At 39.4% G+C, this 23,822-nt stretch overlaps 1 protein-coding gene across 3 annotated transcripts in view; it reads right to left on the bottom strand.

Annotated features, from left to right (window-relative positions):
- Positions 1-23,822, bottom strand: part of FSIP1 (fibrous sheath interacting protein 1) — a 201,030-nt gene that overhangs the window by 155,839 nt on the left and 21,369 nt on the right. For all 3 annotated transcript variants that reach the window (XM_006932677.5, XM_045059560.1, XM_045059561.1), the window contains exons 6-7: positions 2,448-2,546; positions 1-125 (exon numbers count right to left, since the gene is read on the bottom strand). In XM_006932677.5, the coding sequence (XP_006932739.4) occupies positions 1-125; positions 2,448-2,546 (224 nt within the window). The remainder of the gene's footprint in view (positions 126-2,447; positions 2,547-23,822) is intronic.

Genomic DNA, 23,822 nt, shown 5'->3' with positions numbered 1-23,822 from the left:
CTCAATGTTTCGTTTAATAAAATCCTGGCTGTGTTTACCCCTGAGCTTAATCTTTTCTGTATTTGAGAAAGGTTTCTTTTCTGCTCTGATCAATGACTCATTTCCTTCCACATCATAGGTAAAATCTAATATTAAAAAAAGTTCAAAATTTTTCATAATTATAATTGTCCATTATGCTACAATTTTACCTTATGCACACATTTAAAATATATAACACACATAGAAAAACTTCCAAACTCCAAATCCAGAAACCTAATATATATATGGAGATTTATTCTTATGGGTAAAAAAGATATAATACATACACACACTCACACACATGAATATTACTCAGCCATAAAAAATAGTAAGATCTCGCCATTTACGACAACACAAATGAACCTAGAGGAATTATGCCAAGTGAAATAAGTCAGACCAAGAAAGACAAATACCATATGATTTCGCTCATATGTGGAATCTAAAAAGCAAAACAAATGGATAAACAAACAAACAAAAAGCCAAATCAGACCTATAGTATGGAGAGCAAAGTGATGGTCTCCGGGGGGGGGGGGGGGGGGGGGGGGGGTAGGAGATGGGCAAAATGGGTGAAGGGGAGTGGCAGATACAGGTTTCCAATTATGGAATGGATGGGTCACAGGGATGAAAGGCACAGCGTAGGGAATCGAGTCAATGACATCATAATAGCGTGGCATGGTGGCCAAGGGAGCTACACTTGTGGTGAGTGTGGATTAACATATAAACCTGTCAAATCACTATGTGGTACATCTCAAACTAGCATAACATGTGTGCCACCTATACTCAGAGGAAATTAATTAATATATTTTATTTTAGTCTTTATATGAAACAAAACTTTCCCAAAAGACTAGAGTCATCTATCCTGTGATTCTATTAATACGCCAGCACCCTCTCTGAACAGTAAGTGTGTGTTCACACCCGTCTTTTAAGCAAGGTCTGGGCGTAAGTGTCCTGGATGTTCCACATCCCATCCGCACAAAGCCTTACAGCTCATCTCACTTTGTCAGTTTTTCCCAACCTTTGAAAAGAGGCCCGAGTCACCTTCTGACCCTGGGTGCTCAAAACAAGGGTGAGAAAAATACTTATGGACTCTTATTCCCTTCACTAAATATCTTTCTTCACTGTCGTCATGTTCAAAGCATTTAAAGCAAGATCATGTGAAAGCTTCTTTAAAGCTCTAAAAACAGGCATAGGGAAGACTTTTCTTAAGTGACAAATGGAATCTACCCTACAAATCAGGACAAATGGCCACATTAAAGTCCAAGAGGGAAAAACACCAACCAGTAGCTCAACACAGACAAGGTTTGCTTAAAAGTTATCTGGGCCTTATAAGAGAGGGTACATCAATAAAAAGGACTAAGGGAGCTAGTAAGTTGGCATATTTATAGCTAATTATCAAAGATTCAACACAAATTTAATAATTAAAGAATATATTTTGATAACAATACCTAGAAAGAACCGGGAAGAGAGTAAGATCTCTGGATTTAAATTCTTTTCAAAGAAAAATATATTTGAGTAAGAAAAAAGTTTCACTTAAATTTAAGTTACAAGTGTCTAGGCAAATAAATCTGGGCTTTATTATTGGGATTTTATTTCTTCAATCAATAATGTTTCTTAATCAACTACCAATACTTAAAGTACGAGTTACTTTTTTGGTGCATGGCCTTCTTAGATACAAAACAGAACTTTTCCCCATATTACAACTTGTATATAGTCTTTTGAGCTGAAATATAAAATCTATTCATTCCGTCAAAATTTCATATACTCTTAAAAATACAATATTAAGATAACTCATATTAAATGCATCCACATCTACATTTATAATGATTTCTTTAAAATACACTTTCAATAAACTATAGTAAAAACTTTGGACTGTCTGGTCAGAACTGTCTCACTAGAAATGTCCTCTTCTCCCCATCCTGGTGGTGATCAACAGGAACAGAAGTTTCCATGTTTCTATAGTAACCCCAACCCTTGCTCGGTTTGATGAGTTGGTTGGACCAGTGGTAAGCATTTAACCCAAGCTGGATCAGTTGGTATCTTCTCTGCAATTCTGGCACTGAGTTTCCCTCTCAATGATTAACCACAGAATATGCTTTTGGGAATCAAAAAAGCTGTCTACCTCCAGGATTGTTTCCATAAATTTTCTTTTTTGCTTAAGTTAGTTTTCCATTACTTGCAGCCAGCTTTTCTTTAACTCTTTATCATATAAAATTTTAAGTATCCAAAAGTAGAATGAATGCTATGATAAACCCTCAACAACTAACTTCAACAATGATTAATGCATGACCAATCTTGTTTCATCTTGATTCATTCAGTCACTTTCACCTGCCTCTGGATTAAACCAGATCAAATCATTTCATTTGTGAATATTTCTATATATAGCTATATTTCTTGTGACAATATGCAAAATCACACAAATTAAAACATACCTTGATTGACATTCTGTTTACGGTTTTCATATTCTTCTGGAGGGACTTGAGTGTGAAACACTGAAAAAAAGGTGTCTTCATGCTCATAGCAAGAAGGATCTGTTGATTTAAAAACTCACTTGTTCAATACACAAAATAAGTGGGAAAGTGTCTACATGAACAATTGTTTAAATGTAAGATCTAATATTCTCTGCAATATTCCTCAATCCCCTCCACATATACATTTCTTAAAATGTCACTTCCAAGTAGAAATTATAATTATCTTTGTACACTTTAGCCATTGAAATGAACAGGAGAAAATCCAGATAGTCAAAAAGCATTTCCCTAGAACTTCTGTGCAAAGAAGATGTACAAGTGTGTGCTAAAACATCGCTTTAACTCCCTGGAATTAATGTATCCAAATCCCAACATTCATATTATAGAGAATACGCACACTGAGTAACTTTGTATTTTTCTCTTTGTTTTAGGTCCCCAAAGTAAAGATTTCAGATATAGGGTTAGTCATCAAGATAAAAGCATTGTGTTGGGAATGCAAACTGGTACAGCCACTCTGGAAAACAGTATGAAGTTTCCTCAAAAAACTAAAAAATAGAACTATGCTTCAACCCAGCAATTGCACTACTAGGCATTTATCCAAGGGATACAGGTGTGCTGTTTCGAAGGGACACATGCACCCCCATGTTGATAGCAGCACTATCAACAATAGCCAAAGTATGGAAAGAGCCCAAATGTCCATCGATGGATGAATGGATAAAGAAGATGTGGTATATATATACAATGGAGTATTACTCGGCAATCAAAAAGAATGAAATCTTGCCATTCGCAACTATGTGGATGGAACCTGAAGGTATTATGCTAAGTGAAATTGGTCAGTCAGAGAAAGACAAATATCATATGACTTCACTCATATGAGGACTTTAAGAGACAAAACAGATGAACGTAAGGGAAGGGAAACAAAAATAATATAAAAACAGGGAGGGGGACAAAACAGAGGAGACTCATAAATATGGAGAACAAACAGAGGGTTACTGGAGAGGGTGTGGGAGATGGGCTAAATGGGTAAGGGGCACTAAGGAATCTACTCCTGAAATCATTGTTGCACTATATACTAACTAATTTGGATGTAAATTTTAAAAAATAAAAAATTAAATTAAAAAAAGAAAAAAAAAAAGATAAAAGCATGTGTTTGAAAGAGAGAACCGGAAGACTCCTAGCAGTTAGGTTTCTTCCTTTTAGGATTTACACTCTTGGGCTTACACCCATAAAGAAATTAGGAAATTGTGTTTTTCAACTCTTGTTTCAATGTAATTTATTTTATTTTCTCCTATTGAGCTAATTGAGACATTAGATATTTGTAAGAAACTGCTAACATAAATAAGTATCCTATTTTTTTAAGTCTCTTTCCATGTCTTAATGTGAGAAACTGCCAGGTTGTGGCAAAGAAATATTTTTGCTTCCGAAACAGGATGAATCTTCAAGATATTACAGGATCCACCACCTATCTTTAAAGCAAACTTGATTCAAGCACCTCTTTGAGATGATACAGGCAAAGGAAGTACACAGAAGATACATTCACCCCAACATACAAATATCACCAAATTCAAAACATACAACTTCTGATAGTAAAAAGAAATGTATCAATTCCAGTTCCCTAGTTTGGAATTCATAATAATGTAGCATTGTTGGAATTGTCATTCCAACTTTAATCCCACACAATCTTTGAAGAGGAGTTAATCTAGCAAATCAGTGGTATAAGCCTTGAGTGGAAGAGGGATAAGCTACTTTTGTGGAAAAGACAAAAAGGTTTAAAGTTCTTGTCAAGTGGTAGTATATTTATTTTTGATCCCATAATTCCTTCTTAATAGGAGTTTCACTCACTTTTACACTGAAGCATCTATAAAGATGCAAAAATATGAAATCTTGCAATACTAAAAACTATTACAGCAAAGTGATATTTGGAGATTTTTAAACTAAAGCCTTTTCCGAGGCTAAAATTATTCTTGTGACTCTGTGGCTCTTTACCCATATTCTCAGCGGTATTCTGTATATTCAGTACCTCAGAGAGAAAGTAAGTACAGCCTAGCGCAAAGGCCTGATAGCTCAGCTTTGAGTTTAAAAGACAACAGTTTTGGAAGTCTGGTATTCAATTGCAGAAGCTTAACTCCTCAAGAGAAAAAAACAAAAAGCATCTTCTGAATTTCCAAATTCCTCCTTTAGAAAGCTCTTCCTTACAGTAAGGAAACAACTGATTACTATAAAGGAAATGTCAGAACTAGAAAACAGCCATTGGGGGTGGGGGGTGGTGCCTGGGTGGCTGAGTCGGTTAAGAGTCGGACTCTTGATTTTGGTTCAGATCATGATCTCACGGTACATGGGATAGAACCCCAAGTCGTGCACTGACAGTTCAGAGCATGCTTAGGATTCCCTCTCTTCCTCTCTGTCTTCTCCTCCCCTGCTCATGCATGTGTGCACTCGCTCTCTCTCCCAAAATAAATAAATAAACTTTAAAAAGAAAAGACAAGAAAATAGCCATTGGGTAACCATCATAATAATACTAGATTCAGATAAGAATCACCAATAGATGATAGAAGCAGCAGGTGAAACTTTGAAGAATGACAGAATAGCTTCAGAGTATATCTCCACGAGAGAACTTACTCAGTAAAAAAGGAAAAATACTAACTTTACAGTGGAGAAACCTGGAAGACACCACTTCAACCAAGTGATCAAGGTTAACCTTACAGTGATGGGACAATCGACATCATGCACTTTCTGCTAGGATCCCTGGAGGACACAGTGGGATTCCTGCCCAAAATGTATAACATGAACTTAAGCTTGTGGAAATATAAACAAACCCAGACTGGGGAACAATCTACAAAATATCAAGCCTATGGTCTTCAAAAACGCCAATGCCGTAAACCACAAAGAATGACCAAAGAGACATGACAACTAAATTCTTTTGTTACAAAGGATTTTAGCGGGACACTTGGCAAAATATGAATAAAGCCTGTAGATTGAATAATAGTATTGAATCAACATTAATTACCTGATTTGTGCATGTGTGTGTGAACACATGTGTCCTTGTGTGAAGAGAGAGACAAATCTATACAGAGAGAGACAGAGACAGACAGAGACAGAGGAGGATGTGGTAAAATGTTAACACTTGGAGAATCTGGATAAAGGGTCTTGAAAACTCTTTGTACTTTTCTTGAGACTTGGCGTCTGAAATTATATCAAAATTACATTTAATAGGAAATTTTTAATAATTCCTCTCCTCACTAGAAACATTTATTCGGGGGGAGTTGGGGGAATCTCCCTTCGGAGATCAAGAGCCAGAGTGTGAGGGACTGAGCACATTTTAAATAAGAGCCTTACAAGAGAAAGATTGCAGGATGTGATTTTAAGTTGTTTCCTGCCTCCTAAGGAAGAAATCAAAGCCCATCCCACACGGTGCAGAAGGACCCAGAAGAGCATCAGAGGAAATGACGTTAGAGTAGATACAAGCGACACAAGTGTGAAGCCGCTTCCTGGTACACATTCCCTTGGAGGCGGGTGAAATCCTGAAGTTGGATTGAGACACCCCCCCACACACACACCCAAAGAAAACGAGGAAAGCCAGGTGCCTCACTGCACACTTGGAACTCTGAAAGAAGACTCCACACACAGTGCTCCACATTTACACGTGACAGCTGCAAAGCAGCAAAGGCAGTGTGCCACATTTAGAGGGAGACAGGGCCTGAAATTCATTTTGTCTCTCTCTCTCTCTCTCTCTCTCTCTCTCTCTCTCTCTCTCCCCACACACACACACACACACACACACACACACACACACACTTCCTCATGGCTGGCCTATGGCATGGAGATCTAGAAATTCTCACTTACCCCTGTGAACTAGATGAAGCCCTCCCCCATTGCACATCATTATGCCAACCAAAACTGCACATACCCAAATGTCCCTTACAATTGAGAACTATTCTATTAGACTATCATTTCAATAAATTCAAAATATCAAAGCAATGACCATAATATTATACGTTGCTATATTAGCTTTTAAAATATAGGGCTTATAAAAAATTCTAGAGAACAAGGGAAAGGCACCACCATTTTCCACTGAGCTATTAGATCAATAAGGAAACAAGAACACAATAACAACAGAGAATAGCGAGAACACCATAAAGAATGCACTAGAGAGATAAAGCTATTTTCAGAAATAAATTCATAGCAATGATGCTTTTATCATATTGTTACAGACTGAATTGTATCCCTCCAAAATCTGTAGGCTGAAGCCCTAACCCTCAATGTGACTGTACTTAACAGGGCTGTTAAGGAGGTAATAAAAGTTAACTGAAGTCACTGGATGGGGCCCTAACCTAGTAGAACTTATGGCCTTCCAAGAACAGGAAAAGACACCAGAGATCACCTTTACCACTTCCGCCACTTCTCTGGAGCACAGAGAGAAGGCCATGAGGACATAGTGAGAAGGTGGCCATCGGCAGGCTGGGAGGAGCGACCGCACCACAAAATGAATTTTCCAGTATCTTGATCTTTGACTTCTAACCTCCAGAGCTGTGAGAAAATAAGTTTCTGCTGTTTTTAAGCCACCCAACCTGTGGTATCTTTTTATGGCAGCCCTAGCAGACTAATATGCAGATTTTAAGGAAAAATAAAATAAGCTTAACTAACTTGACTAAAGAAGCTAGAGAAAACAATAGCAAGGTCAAAAAAAGAAGTAAGAAAGAAATGAGCCAGAATTAGCAAAGAAATTCAAAGCTGGCTCTTGAAGGTAGAAAAATCTACAAGTGTAATTTTAAAAAGAGAAAACACTAATTGTAATGAAGATGACATATTTTGATGAAAGAATAAACACGCAGGGGCGCCTGGGTGGCGCAGTCGGTTGAGCGTCCGACTTCAGCCAGGTCACGATCTCGCGGTCCGTGAGTTCGAGCCCCGCGTCAGGCTCTGGGGCTGATGGCTCGGAGCCTGGAGCCTGTTTCCGATTCTGTGTCTCCCTCTCTCTCTGCCCCTCCCCTGTTCATGCTCTGTCTCTCTCTGTCCCAAAAATAAATAAACGTTGAAAAAAAAATTAAAAAAAAAAAGAAAGAATAAACACGCAGATCACAAAACAGAAGATAGAGTTCAGAAATAGACCCACAAAAATATAGTCACTTGATCTTTAACAAAAGAGCAAAGGCAATTCAATGGAGAGAGGATGATCTCTTTAACATGGTGCTGCAATAACTAACTAGATGTCCATGTGAACAGGAAAGAGAAAAGAAAAGAAAAGAAAAGAAAAGAAAAGAAAAGAAAAGAAAAGAAAAGAAAAGAAAAGAAAAGAACACAACAAAAACAAAGGGAAGGGAAGGGAAGGGAAGGGAAGGGAAGGGAAGAGAAGAGAAGAGAAGAGAAGAGAAGAGAAGAGAAGAGAAGAGAAGAGAAGAGAAGAGAAGACAGAGAAGGCCAGACATGACCAGACCAGCTCTAGACATCTTGCACTTTTCACAAATACTAACTCAATTGAATTACAAACCTAAATGTAAAATACACAACTACAAAACTTCTAAAAGAAAATATAGGAGAAAAAGCCATGTGATCTTGGGTTTGGGGATAGGTTTTCATATATAACACCAAAGGTATGATACATGAAAGAACAAAATTGATATATTGAACTTCATTAAAATTAAAAACTTCTGCTCTACCAAAGACACTGTAAAGAGAACGAAACAACTAGCCACAGGCTTGAAGAAATTATTTACAAAACACATATCCAAAATATACAAAGCACTTAAAAAGAAGAAAACAATAATCCCATTTTTTCAACTTTTTTAACAGTTATTTATTATTGAGAGACAGAGACAGCACACAAGCAGAGGAGGTGCAGAAAGAGAGGGAAACACAGAATCTGAAGCGGGCTCCAGGCTCTGAGCTGTCAGCACAGAGCCCGACATGGGGCTCAAACTCACGGACCATGAGATCATGACCTGAGCCAAAGTCGACGCTTAATGGACTGAGTCACCCAGGAGCCCCACAATAATCCAATTTTTTAAATGGGCAAAATATCTGAACAGACAACTCAGTAAAGAAACTACACAGGGGCGCCTGGGTGGCTCAGTCAGTTAAGCGTCCGACTTCAGCCAGGTCACGATCTCGCGGTCCGTGAGTTCAAGCCCCGCATCGGGCTCTGGGCTGATGGCTCAGAGCCTGGAGCCTGCTTCCGATTCTGTGTCTCCCTCTCTCTGCCCCTCCCCCGTTCATGCTCTGTCTCTCTCTGTCTCAAAAATAAATAAACGTTAATTAAAAAAAAAAAAAAGAAAATACACAAATAGCAAATAAGCATCTGGAAAGATACCATCATTTGTCATTAGGGAAATGCAAATTAAAACAACAATAAGATACTATCTACCTATTAGAATGGCTAACATACAAAAAACAATACCGATTGCTGCCAAGGATGCAAAGCAACAGGAACTCTCACTGTTTGCAGATAGGAATATGAAACTGTACAGCTAACTTGAAAGACAGGCAGTGTCTTTCAAAGTTAAACAGTGTTACTATATGTTTCAACAATCCTGCTCCTAGATATTTACCTAAATGGAAATTTTATGTCCACAAAAATACCTGCATACCATGTGTAAAGCAGTTTTATTCATAATCACCAAAAACTGGAAGCAATCAAGACACCTTTCAATAGGTGAAGGTATAAACAAACTGTGGTACATCCATAAAATGAAATACTATTCAGGGACAAAGAAAGTAAGCAGCTCTCAAGCCACAAAAAGACATCAGATGAATCTTAAATGCAGAGTGCTAAAAGAAAGAACCCAATCTGAAAAGGCTACATGCTGCATGATTCTAATTACATACCATTCTGGAAAAGGCAAACTACAGAGGCAGTGAAAAGACCAGAATGGCTAGGGGTGCAGGGGCAGGAGGGAGAGTTGAATGGGAAGTCACACCGGGGATTTTTCACAGGGATAAAACTATTCTGCACGATAGTCTGATACTGGTTACATGACACTGCACGTTTGACAACCTATAACTTCACAGCACAAAGAGTGAATCTTAAGGCATGAAAGTTTTCAAACTATTATTAGAATGTGAATTAGAATTAGAATTCTTATTAGATGTCATAGAATCCCAGGATGGAATGTAGAATGTGACCAAACAATCTAACTATGTTACAAATCTCTGAAGCGATGTCACTGGAGGGGGCAGAGGAAAAAGGTGTTCACCTTGAGTAACTTTGGAAATGAGTGGAGTCTGCAAGCCTAAAGGCAGTAGAGATGGCACCTGAGCACTGGACGCCAGCTGATTGTTTCCTATAGGGGTACAGGTGAACAGTTTTGATATCACTACACGTATAGTAGAAGTGAGCAAAGGGCGAATGAAGGGCCAATGGTGAGAGCCAGGTTTCTCCTTGTTGGGAGTGGAGATTACAGGTAACGAAGGGGAAATGGCTAGAATGATTCATGTGGTAAAATAATAGTGTCGGAGATCTCAGTATAAACTCATGTTTAGCTTAACATAGATACAGATGGTTACACATAGAAATATTTAGGGGCGCCTGGGGGGCTCAGTCGCTTAAGCATCCAACTCTTGATTTTGGCTCAGGTCTTGATCTCATAGTCATACCACACTGGGCGTGGAGCCAGACTGGGATTCTCTCTCTGTCCCTCCCCGGCTCATTCTCCCCCCCCCCCCACCTCAAAAAAGTAGTTTATAAAAAAAGTACTATTTAAAAATAATGCAGGGGTGCCTGGGTGGCTCAGTCGGTTGGGCGTCCGACTTCCGCTCAGGTCATGATCTCGCAGTTTGTGAGTTCAAGCCCTGCATCAGGCTCTGTGCTGACAGCTCGGAGCCTAGAGCCTGCTTGGGATTCTGTGTCTCCCTCTCTCTCTGCCCCTCCCGCACTCACACTCTGTCTCTCTCTCCTTCAAAAATAAATAAACATTAAAAAAAATTATAAATAATGCATACAACAGGTTAGTATAACCCACAAATATTTCCTTTCTCAGAGGCTCAGAATCAGTGACTCCCCACTAGCAACAAGCACACCCAGCATCCAGATCTTGGTATCTAATATCTTTCTCCAGTCAGAGGAACCAGGGCTCCTTGAAGAGACAACTGATTCTAGGTCTCAGATACAAAATACACAAGCTGACTCTGGTGCATCCTGTAGTGCCAGAGAGTAAGGAAGTGTTCAACAACAACAAAACAAAACCCACAGTTGTTGAAGGCACATCAAAGGGACACAGGAGTCAACTGAAAGAGCTCCCAATGACCAAAGCTGGAAAAATTTGAGCAGCAAAATAAAGTAATATTAGATTAAAATCCAGTGTATGAAATAAATATCCACAAGTCTATATTGATATAAATAAATGATTGAATAAACAGATACATGGGAAGAAAAGACAAATCTCCCATGCAGAATAATTCAAAATAATTTACGTAAATACTTTGCCTTCAAGGAGGTGAAGCATAACTGCCCACCTCTCAAGTAAGGGCTGTGCACAGTAACTTCCTTCCAGAGAAGACAGGATGGAAAGGGGGAAAAAATTGAAGAACTTCACAGTGGAGAACTCTAACAAACACCTCTTCAGCCAGGTGATCAAAGTTAACATCAACAGTGATGAGTCATGTTGACAGTTATGATGTGATGAAATGGAAACGGCATTTTAATTCTATAGTCTTCCAAGAACATACAACCCTAGTCAACTATAAGAAAAGCAAGGATGGGGCCCCTGGGTGGCGCAGTCGGTTAAGCGTCCGACTTCAGCCAGGTCACGATCTCGTGGTCCGTGAGTTCGAGCCCCACGTCGGGCTCTGGGCTGATGGCTCAGAGCCTGGAGCCTGTTTCTGATTCTGTGTCTCCCTCTCTCTCTGCCCCTCCCCTGTTCATGCTTTGTCTCTCTCTGTCCCAAAAATAAATAAACGTTGAAAAAAAAATTAAAAAAAAAAAAAGAAAGAAAAGCATGGATAAATTGCAATTTCTGGAAATTCCACATAGTACTTGATCAGTACTCCTCATAACTGCCAAAGTCATCAAAAACAAGGAAAGTCAGGGGGGTGCCTGGGTGATTCAGTCAATTAAACATCCAACTCGATTTCAGCTCAGGTCATGATCTCGAGGTTTGTCGGTTCAAGCCTCACAACAGGCTCTGTGCTGATGGTGCAAGACTGCTTGAGATTCTCTTTCTCTCCCTCTGTTTCTACCCCACACTCACTCGCTCACTCTCTCTCTCTCGCTCAAAATAAATAAATAAAGCTTAAAAAAAAAACAAAAAACAAAAACAAGGGAAGTCTGAGAAAGTGCACAGCCAAGAGTAGCCCAGAGAGACAGGAGGACCAAATGCAATGTGCTATCCTAGATGGCCCCTGGAACAGAAGAAAAAGCATTGGGTAAAAACTAAAGTCTGAATAAAGTGTGGGTTTTAGTTAATAATAATGTATCAATATTGGTTCATTAATTGTAACAAACGTACCATACTCTGGTAATAATAGGGGAAACTGGCTGCACGTATATGGGAAATCGTTATACTACCATCCTAATTTCTCTGTAAATCTAAAACTGGGCTAAAATAAAAAGTTAATTTTATTTTTTTTTTAATTTTTTTTCAACTTTTTTTTTTAATTTTGGGACAGAGAGAGACAGAGCATGAACGGGGGAGGGGCACGGAGAGAGGGAGACACAGAATCGGAAACAGGCTCCAGGCTCCGAGCCATCAGCCCAGAGCCTGACGCGGGGCTCGAACTCACGGACCGCGAGATCGTGACCTGGCTGAAGTCGGACGCTTAACCGACTGCGCCACCCAGGCGCCCCAAAAAGTTAATTTTAAAAAAGAAAACATTTTAGATTAAGAGGAGGAAAGGAAAACACAAATGAAATTAGAAATAAGAATACGGAGCGTAATAAACAAGGAGAATTAATCTTTTAAAATACTATATGAAATTTTTTTTAGTAAAATGTTAAATCTTGGTGAAATGGATATTTTGGAATCTCCCAGACATGGGTGTATTGCCAGAATTGACTCAGAAGATGAGAAAACTGAAATATAATAGTAAATATGAAAGAAGCTAAGAAAAGCGTCGGTGAATTGCCTCCAAGAAATTATTTGAACCAGATGGTTTTTCCAGTGAAATCTTTCAAGTTTTTAGGGAACAGATAATCCCCATGTTATATAAACTATTTCGAAGCATAGAAATAAATGAACATCCAGCCCCAATCATTTTATGAAGTGAACATAACCTAACAAAGCATAGGCACACACCTCCTAACCCCACCTCTAACGTCAACACCATAACACATGTGCACATGGACACACACACACACACAGAAAATCTCATTATAAATCTCATAAATACAGATGCGAAAATTCTGAATAAATTCAGCCATTGAAATCTGGTACTAAATTAAAAGAATAATCCTCTCTAACCAAGAAACACTGACCCAGAAATAAAAGACTTTCCTAGCATTTAAATACATTGATTTTTAAACATTAGTGTGTCAAGACAGAAAAATTTTATGATTGTTTAAATAGATAATAAAAGGCATTCATAAATTTCAACACTAAGTCTTTATGAAGTTATCAGAATAGGAGTAATTATTGAAAAGGACACAAAAATTCATACTATTTCCAGGTGATCATAAACTAACAAGACTCAAAGCAAACAACTAAAGATAATTAGAATTGATCAGGTAATTTAATTATCACTGAGAGCCAAAAGAGATCAATGTCCCAACTCAAGCAGTCAGGCAGAAGAGGGCAAATCCTTCCTTCATCCATCTTTGAGTTCTATTCAGACCTCAACAGATCAGCTGATGCCCACCCACACTGGGGAAGGTAATGTACGCAACTCAGTCTACCAGTTCAAATGGTAGTCTCTCCTGGAAACATCCTGGATGATACACCCAGAAATAATGCTTAACCCAGACATCTAGGCATCCCATGATCCAGTCAAGTTGACACATAAAATTAAGCATCACAAAGACTGGATGGATGATGAAACCATTAATCCAGATAGAAGAAACATACAAAAGGAGGAACAGATTTTAACACTAGGAAGTAAGGGAGAGGGGAGAAGAAAAAGAGGAAAGCCAGAAGGAAATAATGATACCAGTAAAAATGTTACGGGTCCATGACTGGCTACCTGTGCCAGATGCTACAGAGAGGTCACACAGGATAAAAATTGGAAATATGCCACCAGGTTTAGAATCTAAGAGGACTCCTGATTGAGGTAGTTTCTGTTGTGTGAAAGGAGAAAATATAGACCACCGAGGAGTTGAGAAGTAAATGGAAATTGACCAGGTAGCCCCAATAGGTGTGGATTATTCTTTCAAGAAGTCTGACCTTTAAGGAGAGGATGGAAAGTGAATGGTACCTGTTTGGGTGCAGGGTGAAGAACCCAGGGAGGAGGTTCTATCTGTATCTTTGGCTGGTTTGATGGCTCTTTTCTGTTTTAGGACCAGAAGATTCAAACATAGTAAACTGAAGACAAGGAGACAGAGAAGGAGAGATAGAAGCTCTACATGAGACACAGAATGATGGATGGATCAGGAGCCAGGGGCAGAGTGAAAGGGATGGGACATCGTTGACCTTGGCCTTGGAGAACAGCACCTTGTCTCACTCTGAGGTAAGAAATATGGGGGGTGGGGGCGCCTGGGTGGCGCAGTCGGTTAAGCATCCGACTTCAGCCAGGTCACGATCTCGCGGTCCATGAGTTCGAGCCCCGCGTCGGGCTCTGGGCTGATGGCTCAGAGCCTGGAGCCTGTTTCCGATTCTGTGTCTCCCTCTCTCTCTGCCCCTCCCCCGTTCATGCTCTGTCTCTCTCTGTCCCAAAAATAAATAAATGTTGAAAAAAAAATTAAAAAAAAAAAAAAAGAAATATGGGGGGTGGAGTATAGTCAGAGTGCACTTTAGGGACAGAAGGATACAATGTGAAAGGGATTCCCACCGAGGTGACTGTTTTCTCTGGACAGTAAGCAGGCCAAAGTGAAGGACTTGCAGAAGACAGTAGGAGGTTAAACAACCAGAATAATTTGCAATAGCCACTTTGGAGAATGCAAAAGACATCAGTAGGCAATACTGAGACTGTAGCAGAGGTTAAAAGCCAAAACTCCTTAGCTATACTGGTTAACGCAAGTGATTTTCTCCCTCAATCCTCTGCAAATCAGAGCTGGAGAATTTTCTTAGACTATTCAGTGTTAACACCCATGAGCAGAAGTAGCATATACCTGTATTTCACAGAAAATCACAGAGGTATTTACCGGCCATTAGAAACCTGATTGATTAAGATGCCACTGTTGTCGTGCTTACATGCACTTACAAATTTGGAGCTGGAAGCACAAGAGGTCAGGGTAACAAAGGAAGAAGGAACGACCTCCATTAAAAACACTGATGAGGAACAATCCTACCACTGCCTCAGAGAGTACGAATTCTATCTCTATCCATCAGAGAAATTCTAAAAACTAAGGGGAAACTCCGAGTATGATAGAGTTTTGATTTTCACCAGAGTTCTCTACAAAAATGTAAAAGCGGTCCCTCAAAAATGGGGTGGAAAGACTTGTAAAATATTTCTAAGATCTCTGACAAGTGCAATATTGTCTACTTATTGTCTACTTCAAACAGTACTTAAACTTGAAGTTATTAACTCTGGATTATAGAGTCAAAATGTGATTTTAAAAAATCTAATGTGGTTTTTATCTTTCTCTTGGCATCAAGGCCCCACTTGTGTTTAGTACCTATCAATAAAACTAAATATACAACTCAACAATAAGTATCTTTTCATTTGTTTTGCTGTTGGTTCTTTGTGATGTTAGCAGGAGGCTAGGATGTATCTGGTGTTTGGGGAGCTGGAAAACAGGTTGGAAATTGTCATTGTTCCACCTGCCCAAAGTCCCTCAAATTACTCTTAAATAAAAGGCTAAGCAAAGGACTAGGGAGACAAGGAAGAAGACTCATCCTAGGATGCCTGGGTGGCTCAGCTGGTTAAGCATCTGACTTGTGATTTTAGCTCAGGTCATGATCCCATGATTGTGAGATCAAGCCCCATGTCAGGCTCTGCTCTGAGTGTGGAGCCTGCTTGAGATTCTCTCTCTCTCTCTTTCTCTCTCTGTCTCTCTCTCTCTCTCTCACTGCTCCTGCCCACCAAAAGAATAATAAAAATTTTTAAAAAGAACACTCATCCTAAGAATTTCTCCCTTTTTCCAAAGGGAAAAGAGGCAGAAAGGAGGTTTGGGTATGTTTGTAGGTACGTGTTTAAAGTTCAAGTTTAAATCAGTCTGGCTCTAAAGTCCACTCTTTTAACGTGCATATTTTAACTAGATGCTGCCACCTACTGGATAATTTACAAGGGTTTGTGCTTTCCTGGTAACAAAGAAAAACTTATGGAGGGGAACAGGGCAAAAGAATTGAATTGTTTTCATAGAAACATTTTACTTGAAAACTTACAGCTATATATAGGCTTGATCAAAATAATTATTTGTTTCAATTTTATATTTTTAATTAAGAGAGATAGCCAAAGTTCAGTGAATAACATGGGAAAGAAACTAATCTCAAAATAGAACAGATGTAAGTAGTTTTGCACCACTTTCTAATAAGTGGCTGTGTTGTAATAGCAGGAATTTGAAACTGTAAAATCACTGCTATGTGGTCAAATTGGACTCTTGCATTTCTCTTCATTTCTTTCATACGTGCAGTGAAAATATTCTACTAATAATACCTTTCTTAAACTGAGGATTCCAAAAATTTCCTCTTCTAGAATGAAGTAATAACTATGTTATGTAAAATATGAAGAAAAAGCATGTAATCAGGCTAATGAGGCAGTCCAAAGTAAATATCTCCTATGGTTTTTAAGATAGTTAGAAATCAAATCAATATGTGACTGTTAAACTTATGCCTAGGATGCAAAAAAAAACAAAAAACAAAAAACAAAAAAAACACCAGGATTTTTCATTAAGGAATCTGCCTTCTAAAAAAGACCAGTCACCAAAAAGCAAAAAGAATCTACTTAAATCTCAAGAGCCAGGAACACAGTAATATCATCTCTTCACTGGTGCACTAGTCCGGCGTGATCTCAAGACAGTAAGTAGCAAGAGTGAAAAGAAATAGGCATTTGGTTCACCTAATAGTATCTTTTATTCCCATTTCCTTTTACATCAACCCTACTTTTGCATCTTATCTGCTCTGAGCACGATAAACACTGTCAGTACACAATAATTGACTAAGAATTCAAAATCTAAGAACTGAAACTCTAACATGATAATGTTTAAACCAGTGGTTCTCCCTGAACATAGGTTTCAGGTCCCTGGTAACTCCAGTTTTCAGCTCATAAAATCCAATTAATTTCCATGTCAGAACATTAGTACTAATCTAACATCACTGTAAATGTTTTCAGGGCCTATAGTAGTCATGTGACTCCAGAGACGTGAGCGCTATAGGTTTAAGCCAAATGTACATGGCATGAGCTTTAAAAACGAAACGTATTTGGTGGGGCACCTGGGTGGCTCGGCTATGTAAGCGTCTCTTTGTTTCAGCTCAGGTCATGATCTCACAGCTCACAGGATCGAGCCCCACATTGGACTCCAGGCTGACAGAGTGGAGCCTGCTTGGGATTCTCTCTCTGCCCTACCCCCGCTCACTTGGTCGTGTTCTCTCTTTCAAAATATAACAAACTTTCAAAAAAATGAAATGTATTTGATAGTTCTGCTTTAATTTTGAAGAAAAGACAACAGGGCACCTGGGTGGCTCAGTCAGTTGTGTGTCCAACTCTTGATTTTGACTCAGGTCATGATCTCATGGTTCATGAGTTCAAGCCCCACATCAGGCTCTGCATTGACAGCACGGAGCCTGCTTGGTATTCCATCTCCCTCTCTCTCTGCCCCTCCCCTGCTTGCTCTCTATAACTCTATCAACATAAATAAAAAAATAAACTTAAAAAAATAAAAAATGAAGAAAAGACAACTGATAACAAAAGTCTTGCCCTGCAGGGCCAAAAGTTCCTTTAATAGTGAACTCTATGCCTGAAAGGTTAACGTCAAAAGCCCCCCTTACTAGTTTACAGTCCCTGCTCCAGAGTCAACCACAGGAGGTACATATGCCTCTTAGAAATGCCCCATCCATTAGAGAAATCAGCATTTAGCTCCAGCTTTCTGAAATATAGATGCTGAGATACTGTAACATCCAGTTCTTTATTTGGAAATCCATGTTCTTTATTTGGAAGTCCTGCGACTATGAAGATACAGAATTACTGACAGACGTGAAGGAAAATATAAGAAACTGTACTTTTCAAGACAGGTTATATTCATACCATAGCCTTCAGACACTGAAGGGAGTAAAACAGCATTCTATAAATAGCCATAACCTTAGAGGTGCTTTGCAGTCTTTCTTCTTAGTGTACTCACAACTGAACAACTCTCAACGAGAAAAACAGGCTTAAGAAAAACATGTTCTTGCAAAAAAACTTCCCGAAAAAGACAATATACCTGCCCTAATAAAACGTATTATAAAGCTACAGTAGTAAGAACAGTGCAATGCTAACATTAGAACAGATAGAAATATGATAATGGAAGAGAATAGAAATGTTGGAAACAAGCCCAATTCATGATAAAGTTAGCATTCCAAATAAATGAGGGAATGATGGATTATGCAGTAAAAGTACTGAGGTAACCCGTGTTAAAATCAAAAACAAATAGAGAGAAACCTTAGAAATGATCTGAGCAGACAGCACCAGTTTAGTCATACAAACAAAACGTAATTTAGCTTCTTTTGCAAGAGTAACTTGACCTGGATCATCTCTTGCTTAGGCCTCTACAAATCATAAGTAAAACTTAGTGTCTTCCAAAATTGATATGAAGTAACCATTCTGCTTTATAACAAAATACTCCTGAGCCTCAGTCCATGTTTTGGCTTCAGTGTTCCCAGTTTGCAAGCTGACTTTTTTCACGCGTGCATGATAAACTTCTACTAATTACTACCGTAGTGACTCTTTGATTTTATTTCTGTTATTCGTGATCTTTTGATGCTAGCTAACAAACTGGGGGTGGGGGGGTTGGGGGAACCGCCAAATCAACTCTCTACCTCATATATGACAACAAAATGAGTTCAAAGTAGACTAATACTTTAATTTTCATAAAACAATAACTGTACAGTACATTTTTATGTCATCTTACAGTGGAAAAGGACTTTTTAAGCGGAACAACAGTCAATGATAAAAGAAAAGAAATGACTGGGGTGCCTGGGTGGCTCAGTCGGTTAAGCTTCCAACTTTGGCTCAGGTCTTGATCTCATGGTTCATGAGTTTGAGCCCCATGCCGGGCTCTGTGCTGACAGCTCAGAGCCTGGAGCCTGCTTCAGATTCTGTGTCTCCCTCTCTCTGTGCACCTCCCCCGCTCATATTCTCTCTCTCTCTCTCTCTCTCTCTCTCTCTCTCAAAAATAAACATTAAAATTTTAAAAAGAAAAAAAAAGACTGATTTATTTTTTTTTCTTTTTAATTTTTTTTTTAACATTTGTTTATTTTTGAGACAGAGAGAGACAGAGCATGAATGGGGGAGGGGCAGAGAGAGAAGGAGACAGAATCGGAAGCAGGCTCCAGGCTCTGAGCCATCAGCCCAGAGCCCGACGTGGGGCTCGAACTCACGGACCGTGAGATTGTGACCTGAGCTGAAGTCGGACGCTTAACCAACTGAGCCACCCAGGTGCCCCAAAAAATGACTGATTTAGCTAAATAAAAAAATACTCAGTTTGGGAGAGCAAGAAATACCACAAAACTAAAAATAAATCTGAAATAATGTTTTTTATATTTATGACTGTCAAATATTAGTATTCTTGATATGTAAAGGAGTCCTTCTAAACAATAAAAAGGAATACTTCATTTCATAAAAGAACGATTAATTCACAAAATGGCTAAAAGCATAAACACTCAACCTCCTTGATTATCACAGAGGTATAAATTGTGACTCCATTTTTAAAAAAGCTTTAAAACAACTATTAAACCCATTGTTATCATGGGTATACAAAAACAATTCTCAGATACAATATTTGATTTGTATTTGATACAATATTTTTCTAAATTGGTAAAACCTTTTAATAAGTCAATATGAATAAAAATCTAGGGACACCTGGGTGGCTCCGTTGGTTGAGCATCTGACTTCAGCTCGGGTCATGATCTCACTGTCCATGAGTTCAAGCCCTGCGTCGGGCTCTGGGCTGACAGCTCAGAGCCTGGAGCCTGTTTCAGATTCTGTGTCTCCCTCTCTCTTTGCCCCTTCCCCACTCATGCTCTGTCTGTCTCTCTCTCTCTCTGTCTGTCAGAAATAAATAAACATTAAAAAAAATTAAAAATATTTTATATACAGATAAAATTTTTAAAAGGCCCAAGCCCTTTGACTAAGTGATTTCTCTTTGAAGTTGTATTCATTTCCTGTAGCTATTGTCGCAGTTTAACACAAACTTGGTCACTTAAAACAACAGAAATTTATTCTCTCACAGTTCTAGAGGCCATTAGTCCAAAGTCAAGGTGTCGGTAGGGCCACACTCTCTCCAGGGGCCCTCAGTGAGATTTCATTCCTTGCCTCTCCCAGCGTCTGGTGGCTGCCATCATCACCTTGGCTGTAGGCCACACCACTCCAATCCCTGCCTCACTCTTCATGGGGCTTCTCTTCTGAGTGCCTCTTCTCCCTCTGCCTCTCTCTTATGAGGATACCTATGATGGATACCTATGAGCTCATGTAGAGCTCTCTTCCATGTTCCAGGATTATGTCCTCATCTTAAGATCCTTAACTTAATCACATCTGCAATGACCTTTTTTCCAAATAAGGTAACATTCACAGCTTCTAGGAATTTGACATGGATATCTCTTGGGAGGCATTTTTTCTTTTTCAATCTAGTTGTCAACCTAATTTTTCTTTTTTTTTTTTTTTTTTTTGCTTTTGTCCTTTTCTTTTTTTTTTTTTTTTTTAAGAGAGAGCGTGAGAGTACTAGCAGGGAAGAGGGCAAAGGAAGAGAGAGAGAATCTTAAGCAGGCTCTAACTCAGCAAGAAGTGAGACTGGGGCTTGATCCCACAACCCTGGGATCATGACCTGAGCTAAAATCAAGAGGTGGACACTCAACCGACTGAGCCACCCAGGTTCCCCACAACCTAGCTTCTCAATTACCACAGAAGGTAACAATGGAATAATTACTTAAGGATGTTATTGCAGCATTGTGTATAACTGAAAAAAATTGAAAAAAAGAAATAACCTAAATGTTTAATAGCAGAATTTTAGTTAAATAAATTATGGTACATCTATGTAGAGAATTAATATACAGTCATTAAAGATAATGCTGACACAGCATAAGGAATATAGTCAACGCCATTGTAATAGTGATGTATCAGATCAGATGGTAGCTATACTTGTGGTGAACTTAGAATAATGTAGGGAGCACCTGAGTGGCTCAGTTGGTTAAGCGTCCGACTTTTGATTTTGGCTCAGGTCATGATCTCGTGGTTGGTGAGATCAAGCCCTGTGTCAGACGTACATCATCTGAACAAAGCAACCTGGGATTCTCTCTCTCCCTCTCCCTCTATCCCTCCCCTGCTCATTCTCTCTCTCTCTCAAAATAATCTTTAAAAAAATAATAATAATGTATAGACATGTTGAATCGCTATGTTGTACATCTGAAATGAATGTAACATTGTATCAACTATACTCAAAATTTATTTTTTATTTTTCTTAATGTTTATTTACTTATTTTGAGAGACAGAAAGCATGAGAAGGGGAGGGGCAGAGATAGAGGTAGAGAGAGAATCCCAATCAGGCCTCGTGCTGTCAGCACAGAGCCCAACACGGGGCTAGATCCCACTAACCATAAGATCATGACTGGAGTTGAAATCAAGAGTCAGACGCTCAACTGACTGAGCCACCCGGGTGCCCCGACTCAAATTTTTTTAAAATGCTGATGCAAACCATTCCAGTTATCTATTGTTACATGAAAAAAAATCACCCAAAATTTAGGGTCATACAGTAATAATTATTGCAGGCAAGATCAACTAATGGATACTAACATTAATGGACAACAGTTTGAGGAAAGATATTTGCATAAAGTATCTCGCCCATGATATTTATTAATTATAAAAGGAAAATTAGTAACTTTACAATAGAGAAACATAGCAGACACTACCTTAACCAAGTTTTCAAGGTTACTATCACCAGTAACATCAGAACTTAACCTTAGGTACCCTGAGCGTGACTGATCGAGAGCCCATAACTTCTGGGGTATTCTTGCCAAAAATGCATTAACTCTATCTAATCACGGGAAAACATCAGACAAACTGAAACTGAAGGATATTTTACAAAATAGCTGACCAGTACTCTCCAAATGCGTCAAGACCATGAGAGACAGGGAAAGATGGAGGAACTATCACAAATTCGAAGAGACAAGAAAACACGACAACCAAGTGCAAAAGGGGATCCTGGGTTGGATACTAGAAAATAAAAAGGACATTAGTGGAAAAACCGGTGAAATTTTAAGAGGGTCTGTAGTTTAATAGAATTATACGAACGTTAACTTCTTAATGTTGATCACTGTAAAGTCAACCCTTGAACAACATGGGGGTTAGGGGTGCCAAATCCCCATGCAGTTGAAAATCCATGCATAACTTGTGACTTCCCAAAGACTCTACTAATGGCCTACTGTTAACCAGAAGCCTTACCAATAATGTAAACAGTCGATTAATATACACTTTGTATGTTAAACGTATTAGATCTTGTATTCTTAAATAGAGTAAGCTAGAGAAAAGAAAATGTTATTAAGAAAATCGTAAGAGAGGCGCCTGGGTGGCTCAGTCGGTTAAGTAACCAACTTCAGCTCAGGTCATGATCTCACGGTTCATGGGTTCCAGTCCCGCATTGGGCTCTGTGCTGACAGCTCAGAGCCTGAAGCCTGCTTTGAACTCTGTTTCTCCCTCTCTCTCTGCCCCTCTCCTGCTCACACCCTGTGTCCCACCCTCTCTCTCAAAAATAAACATTAAAAGCACTTTTTTTAAAGAAAAGAAAATTATAAGAGACAATGCATTTATAGTACTGTGCTGTAAAGAGTCCACATATAAATGGACCCATGAAGTTCAAACCCATGTTTCTCAAAGGCCAACTGTACTATGGTTACACAAGATACTAACATCAGGGGAGGCTGTGTAAAGAGCAAACAGGAACTCTATGTACCATTTTGAAAATTTTCTGTAAGTTTAACATTATTCCACAACAAAAAGTGAAAAGACACAGAAAAAAACAAAAACAAAAAACTTAGTGGCACAAAACAGTGACCATTTTATTATGCTCATGATTCTGTGGGTCAGTAATATGAGGGACACACCAGGAATGATATGCCCCTGCTCCACCATGAAGGAGGCCTCAGCTGGGGGCTGCACTGGGCTGGAGATGTCTGTGGCAGCTCACCTGAGACCGTGTGTCTGGCCTTGGCTATCCTCTACATGACATTTGTTAGGAATGCAATGGCCAAGGTGGCTCCTTCTTTCACATCTCTGGTGCCGGCACTGAGATGCTGACCAGGCAGTGTATTAGTTTCCAGGGGCCGCTGTAACAAGTAACTGTGGAACGGATGGCTGAAAACAATAGCAATTTATTCTCTCCCAGTTCTAGAAGCTAGACATCTGGAATGAAGATGTCCGCAAGGCCGTGCCCCTCTGAAGTCTCTAGGGAAGAATCCTTCCTTGCTTCTTCCCAGCTTCTGGGGGCTCCCAACGACCCCTGCCATTCCTTGGCTTGTAACTACATCATTCTAAGCTCTGCCTTTATCTTCACATCACCTTCTTCTTAACCACGTCATTGTGTCTCTGTGTCTTCTTTTCTTACAAGAACGCCAAACTTCAGCTTCAGGGCCCACCTAATCCAGTAAGATCTCATCTTAACTAATCACATCTGTAAAGATTCTATTTCCTTTTGTTTGTTTATCTATTTATTTTTGAGAGACAGAGAGAGAGTGAGAGAGAGCACGAGTGGGGGAGGGGCAGAGAGAGAGAGAGAGAGAGAGAGAGAGAGAGAGAGAATCGCAAGCAGGCTCCTGTCAGCGCAGAGCCTGACATGGGGCTCAGTCTCAAGAACCATGAGATCATGACCTAAACTGAAATTAAGAGTCAGATGCTTAACCAACTGAGCCACCCAGGCACCCCTGCAAAGATTCTATTTCTAAATAAGGTCACATACTGAGGCTCCAGGTAGACGTGAGTTCTGGTGGAACACTACTGAACTCACTGTAGGTCAGAACTGGCCAACATCACGTCCTCTGGGTAGCCTTCATATGGCTTGTTTGGACTTTCTCACAGCATGGCAGCTTCAGGGTAGTCTGACTCCTTACAGGATGGCTGGCTTTCCTCTGAGTGGGC

The sequence above is a fragment of the Felis catus genome, chromosome B3, assembly GCF_018350175.1.
Source record: "Felis catus isolate Fca126 chromosome B3, F.catus_Fca126_mat1.0, whole genome shotgun sequence".
Taxonomy (NCBI): Eukaryota; Metazoa; Chordata; class Mammalia; order Carnivora; family Felidae; genus Felis; species Felis catus.
Note: the sequence above shows the minus strand (reverse complement) of the source record. Positions and strands in the feature narration are given on the sequence as shown.